The 6,539-nt window shown below is 33.6% G+C and overlaps 1 protein-coding gene across 1 annotated transcript; it reads right to left on the reverse strand.

The window, feature by feature from the left end:
- Positions 1–3,385: 3,385 nt before the first annotated feature.
- On the reverse strand, positions 3,386–3,547 carry M431DRAFT_102681 (hypothetical protein; the record flags this gene model as incomplete). The annotated part of the gene is made up of 1 exon (XM_024911473.1): positions 3,386–3,547. A coding segment is annotated over one exon (162 nt), but the record flags the coding sequence as incomplete, so codon positions are not given.
- Between the last annotated feature and the right edge of the window lie 2,992 nt (positions 3,548–6,539).

Consider the following 6,539-nt stretch of genomic DNA (forward strand, 5'->3'; position numbering starts at 1 on the left):
GGGTAACTGTTCACTGGTGTTCACTTTACGAGAAGTGAACACAATCCTGATTGGTTCGTGCGGACCGTTGTTTGTCCGTGGTGCCTACCCTGTAGGTCTGCCAGTTGCGACCATAAGTTGTTGGGTCGTAACACTAACTCCTTCTAGCTCATTATATAATCTAGCTATAGTATATCTACTTATATTAAACCAGCTTCTTCTAAACGATAATTAAGCTCTCTTGTTTGTTTATTTGTTTATTTATTTTATTATTAACGTCCACTAAGTAATCTAGTTATATAAGTCCTTATCTAGGCACTAGGACGGTAGGAGCCGCCGAGTTTAGATCGGGCATTCGCTATATTTTAATATAACAAAAGAAAAGGGAATATATTAATCTATTTTACGTATTTATTTCTGTAGGGGGGGGGCCGTATAGGCTTATGTCCTCTACTAGTTTCTAAAAGTCCTTATACCCTCTGTTACTAAGGAGGTATTAGATATAGGTGGTTCTAAAGTACACCTCCTTCTCTAGTACGTTAAGGAGGAAAGAGACTACTATACAGTACTTTATAAAGTATCCTTATATTCTTAGTTCCCCGCATTTACAGGTAGGCCTAGCGTTATATCTAAATCTCTTATAGTATTCTATAAAGTCCCTGTATTTAAACCTTTCAGCTAGTAGCTTATATAGGATCAGGTATAGGAGATATAGTTCAGGGGGTATAAAGGGGGCTTTATAAAGGCCCCATCTACTAGCCTTATAGGACTCTGGGTAGTTACTCTCTTAGTTAACATTTTATATTTCCCTACGTTTTTTTTTTACCTACTTTTTAATAAAGGTAATAGTAAAGTAGTTTCTTAAGAGGCAAGGGAGTTTTAAACCTTCCTTTACTAATTAGTCAGCTTCTTCGTTTCCTAGTACATCTTTATAGCCTAAGACTTAGGCCACCTTCGTAGTTACCTATAAAAGTAGTTTCTAAGCAATTTAGCGTAACCCTATATAAGCTCCTTAGGATAAGGCAGGAGTTAGCCCTAGTATTCTATCTACTACTACTAAGTTATTTAGGAAAAGTAGAATCTCTTAAATATTTAAGTTTATAAAAGTATATATCCTATTTAACTTTATAGCTTTAAAGGTACCTACTACCTTAGCGTCATAGACCTCTGTATTAGCAAGGGGGCTGTATATTATAGTTTTTTTAAAGTTATAGTATATAACAGCTCCCTAGCCTATATTACCTTATTTATTTTATAAGCCGTCTAAGTAAGTAAGGAGGGTAGACCTAAGGAGGCCGTTAAGTAGTTTTAGGTATTTTTCCACTACCTTTAACTTTAGTAGGCCTCTAAAGTCTAGGCTTACTTAAACTACTTTATTATTTTTAGCAAAAAGGGAGGGTTAAACTATTTTCCTTACTAAGGCTGTAGTATATTATAATTAAGTAGGGGGAACCTTAGGCAGGAGTTTTTTATTAATATATCTGCTAACTAAGTAGTTCCTATCTAGGCCCATAAAGTAAGCTACTGTATAAAGTTTAGTCTATGCTACTTATACTAATGCTAAGGGGACTTCTAATTCTCTATATATAACGGAGAGGTTAGTTATTTTCTACACAGGGACGACTGCTTTAGCTACTGCTTTAAATAAGGGTTCCAGGATTATAGTTAGTCCTGCTAAGCCTGTTCTTACTTATCTATTCGGGTTTATTACGCTCTATCTACTTTTACTAAGCTAAAACGCCTCCGTCTTATATAAGGCTACAGGGGTAACATAGGCCTTAGCTACTATAGCTACTATATTTAGCAGAAATCTTTTTTATATTTTATTTAAGGATTTTAGGAAGTTAGCTGCTTTAAGGGCTTTCCCCTTTATAATCCTAAGGTGTTTTTTAAAGGAAAGCCGTAAGTCTAAGTATATCCCTAGCTAATAAACTAAGTCCTAGGGGGCTATAGTTTTTTCTTTAAAGTCCACTCCCTTATCATATATTTAAGTTCTAATTCTATAAAAGTATATAAATTCAGCCTTATTTAAGTTAAAGGAGACTACATTCCTATTACCCTAGTTTAAGGTATCTTTTAATTCCTACTAAAGCTTTTAAGCAGTTTCTTTAATATTAGCCCCTACTGCTATAATACTAATATCATCCGCATACCTAAAGCAGGTATTAAGGTTATTAAGCTTTAGGCTAAGGGAGAAATAAAATATAAAGACAATAAGGAAGATAGAGGACCCCTATAGAGCTCTATATTCTAACTTTATTTTTAAGAAAGTAGTCCTATAGCCGTTTTAAATAAAAGCCTTATAGTTACTTATAAAAAAGTTGACCTATTTTATAAAGAGGGGGGGCCACCTTTATTCCCTAAGTTTATAAACTAGGCAGTTATATATAATAATATTAAATACACTGGAAATATTAAGTATAAGGAGGGAGATAATAAAATCCTAAGCTAGGGTAATTTTAGCATTATATAATAGGCAGGCAACTAAGTCTATTATAAACCTTTTTAAAAAAGCTTTAAAATATTATTTTAATAATATTTTATATTCTATTGCTAGGAGGGAAACTCTTTTAACTAGGAGTCTTTTAAGGCCTTTACTTATATAAAAGAGCAGGGAAATAGGTTTATAGCCTTTATATATAGTATACACCTTCTTCGGTTTCCTAGGTTTAGGGATAATAATAATCTCTGCACTTTAAAAAGGGAGTAGGTAGTATTCTATTATTAAACATCTGCGGAAAAGGTTAATTACGTACTTACTAATAGCAGGCTAGGTAAGCTATAGTAAGGTAACTAATATACTATTTACGCTAGACGTAGTATTTCTTAACCTTATTATAGTTTTCTTAGCCTCCGACTTTAATACTATTTAGTTTTAGTAGATATTTTTATTAATAGGAAAGTCCTTTTCCTATAGGTCTAAGATATCCTCCTTTATTATCTTATACTTAAGAAGCTTATCTCTAAGGAAAGTTGCTTTCTCCATAGGGTTTAAGATACTTTTATCCCCGTTTATTAAAAGGGGTAGTTAAAAGCAGTCTATTACCTTATACTACTTAGCCACTAACTAAATATTCCTAATAGCACTAACTTCTACTATAATCTTATCCTAGTAAGCTTACTTACTACAGTGTATAAAGTCTCTAAGGATCTTACGGGCTCCCTCTTAGGCAGGGGAGCCGTCTACCGCTTCTTTATAAGCTTTATAAGCTATTTTATACTTTTCCAACTACTATAGTATACTATAGCTATTTTAATATTTAGTTTTACCAGCCCCCTCTATAGCTTATTTAAAAAGGTCCTATAGGGCCTTAGCGTATTTATTAAGGTTAATTTCTAACGGTATAGTTAGGTTAACCATAAGGAGGGTTTAAGCAAAGGAATATATAAGTTAGCTAAAGTCTTCCTAGTATTCTAATAAGACGTATTTTTTCCCTACCCCTAGGGTTATCTTAAAGGGCTTAGGTAAGTTTATAATTACTATATAGTAATCTAACCCTATGTTAAGGGAGTATTTAACCTTAGTTAACGTAGGGTAGTTTATAAAGACTAGGTTAATGTATTTTCCTAAGTATTATATAAGTATATTTATTAAAGCTAGGAGGAGATTATACTTCTCTACTTATTTTACGATTTTATTACCTACTAGGTCTACGCCCCTGCCTAGTTCCTAAAGTTAGTATAAGGCATTAAAGTTACCTATAATAATTAAGTAAGGGGGAGGAGGGCCCTATTTAATAAAGGTCTTTATAGCTAAGTCTACTAAAGCCCTTTGGTAAACGTTAATAATAGTATAACCGTATACCTCTATTTAGTATATATATTTATTCTCTAAGCCTAAGGGAAAGAGTTATTTACTAAAAAGGTTTAGAAAAATTCTAATAAATATAAAAACTAAGGGTTTAGCATCCCTTTAACTATTTAAAAAGTTATATACTTAATATCCAGGGTAATTCTTAATTTACCTTTTATTTAATACCCTATTCTATTAGGTATAGGGTTCCTAAATTAATATAATATTATAGCTACCTTTTTACGCTAGCAATAGGGCAATATCCTAATATAAACCGCTCCTCCTAACGTTAGCTTAGAAGATTTTAAGACCAGTGTTTCTTTAGCAGCTGTAACAGGGCCTATTATTTATAAGCTTACGTTAAGAGGTTTATTAGTTCTGGGGGGAGCATTAAGTATATTTTCGTCCCCTTCGGCCCCTACATCCTCCTCCTTACTATCTAGGCCGGCTACGTAGACTACTGACCTAGCGGAGGAGGCTCCCTTATAGGGATCCTCCTTATCTAAGTCAACTTTAACTATAACCTTCTTAGCTAGGGCCTAAGGGGGGAAGGGTAGCGTTAAGCTAGATATTAGCAAACGTAGACAGGGGTCCGTTTAGGTCCCCGGGTTAGTCGTCTTCTTAGTATTAAAGGCTAGGGCGGGGGTAGGTTTAGGTTTAGGTAGGTTAGCCTTACTATACTCCTGCTAGCCTAGCTCCTGAATAGCCTAAAGTTAGGCTTTAGTTATTTATACCTTTTCTCTATTTTTAACGATTAGTCTAATAAAGTACTTTAGGAAGTCCGCTGTATAAGGGCTATTATAGTTAGTACACTAAGGGGGGGACAGGCAGTTTACCATAGTATTATTATATCTATATAATAGCTTACTATATTTAAGGCACCTCTTAGTCCTAGTATAATTCTAAGGGTTATAGAAACTAAGGTATTACTAGCATTAGGTAACCTAAGGCAGTTAAACCTAAACTTCAGCCGGGTAGGAGATATTAAAAAGTCTAAAGCCAGGTTTAACATTTTCTTTAAAGGAGATAAAGTAACCGTACGTATTAAGGGATTCCTTAAAGGGGGCCTTACAGCAGGCCGTTAATAAGCTTTTAGCCTTAGCCCTAACGCACGCCTCCTTAGGGATTAGCGCATCTATAGTATAGGTCCTACTTATATTAGTATAAGTTTTCAGTATACTATATATAAGGAAGACCTTCTATATATATACTTCTTTAATTTTTAGGTTATTACTCTCTACAGCTAGCTTAAAGGTAATAATTTTATTTTTAATATTCTAATCTTTTACCCAAAGGGTAAAGCCTAACTAAACCTCTTAAAAGTAAGTAATATCCTTAATATTAAGTTTTATAAAGCTAATTAATTCCTATTTAGCGCTAATGGCCGTTATTTTTCTCTAGTTATAGTCTAGCGGAACCTAGATAAAGATATAGTCGTTAAGCTTTTAGTTATTTTTGTTTTATTTTCCGTTAGCGGGGGCTAGCCCTTTGCTACTAAAAGCAGAATTCTTCTAGGTATTATTACCCTTTTATAGCTTTTTATTATAAGTAGTATTCCGTAATACAACCTGTGCCTACGTAACCTTAGGGTCCTTTTAGCCTACTTTTCCAGTAGCCGCAGGAGCTCCCGTTACAATAGGGTACTTAAAGCTATTTAATTTATCTCCCTTGCTGTAGTATATATTGGCTAACGCTGTTTCAGTTAGTTAGGCAGCTCTTTCCTTACTGCCTAATTTCTTAAGGTTTTTAGGCCTTCCCTTGGGGTTAATATAGGAGGCAACGAAGTTTTTAAATATAGTATTTAGGTATAATTAAACCTATTCTACTACTATTAAAGAGAGTTAGGATAAGTATTATACCAGGTAGGAGTTAATAGCTATAGTTATACTTAATACTACGTCTTATCTAGCCTATTATTATACGTTAATTTCGTTAATTTAACTTATAATTTTATTTTTAGTAAGGGATTTCCTCTTTTTACTTAAGTTAGTGGCTTTTTTTATACTGCTGAAAATAGAGGCAATAAGGCCTCTTAAGGCTATTTACGCTGCAGTTGTTATCGCCGCTGCACTCGGTTTTGCCCTATTAAAGCTAGGTAAGGGCATTTTATCTATACCAAGGGCTTCTTTAAAGCGTCTCTTCTTCTTAGGGGTAAAGGGGAGGACCGTAGCTTCTCCTATTCTTAGGCCTAAGGAGGTTACCTCCTTTTAAAATTAGAAGACTATTACAGGTCCAGGGGCAACGGGGTTTATTCTATTCTAATTATCCAAAGGTTTTACAGATATTTCCATCTCTCCAAAGTCCCCAAATAGGACCGTAAATAAAAAAATTATAGTTATTTTATCTAATAGCTAGTTAAACAGGTAGGAGTTTTTAGTAGTTAAGCACCTGAAAGGTAGGGTACCTATAGGTATAGGAGGGAAGCTTGTTACTATAGTAGAGCTTATGTAGCTTTATATCCCTTAAAGCCTACTATAAGCTTACTAATTATATTAGGCTAATATTTAAGCTAGTTTAGCTAGGTTAATCTCTCCTACTTACTTTATTACGCTTTAGATAAATAAGGCTAAAAAGGCTAGTCTTACTAGTAATATATTTTTTATTACTAGGCTGTATAAGTATATAATTATACTTATAGTAGAGGAAATTAAATAGTTATATAGCTAGTACTTTTTTACTAAACTATAGTTTTTCTAAGACTGTCTTAGGTAAGCTATAAAAGTTCTTTCTCTTAAGCTCCTTTAGTTAAAAAAGATTAGTAAGGACG

Source organism: Trichoderma harzianum (genome assembly GCF_003025095.1).
Source record: "Trichoderma harzianum CBS 226.95 unplaced genomic scaffold M431scaffold_139, whole genome shotgun sequence".
Classification (NCBI taxonomy): domain Eukaryota; kingdom Fungi; phylum Ascomycota; class Sordariomycetes; order Hypocreales; family Hypocreaceae; genus Trichoderma; species Trichoderma harzianum.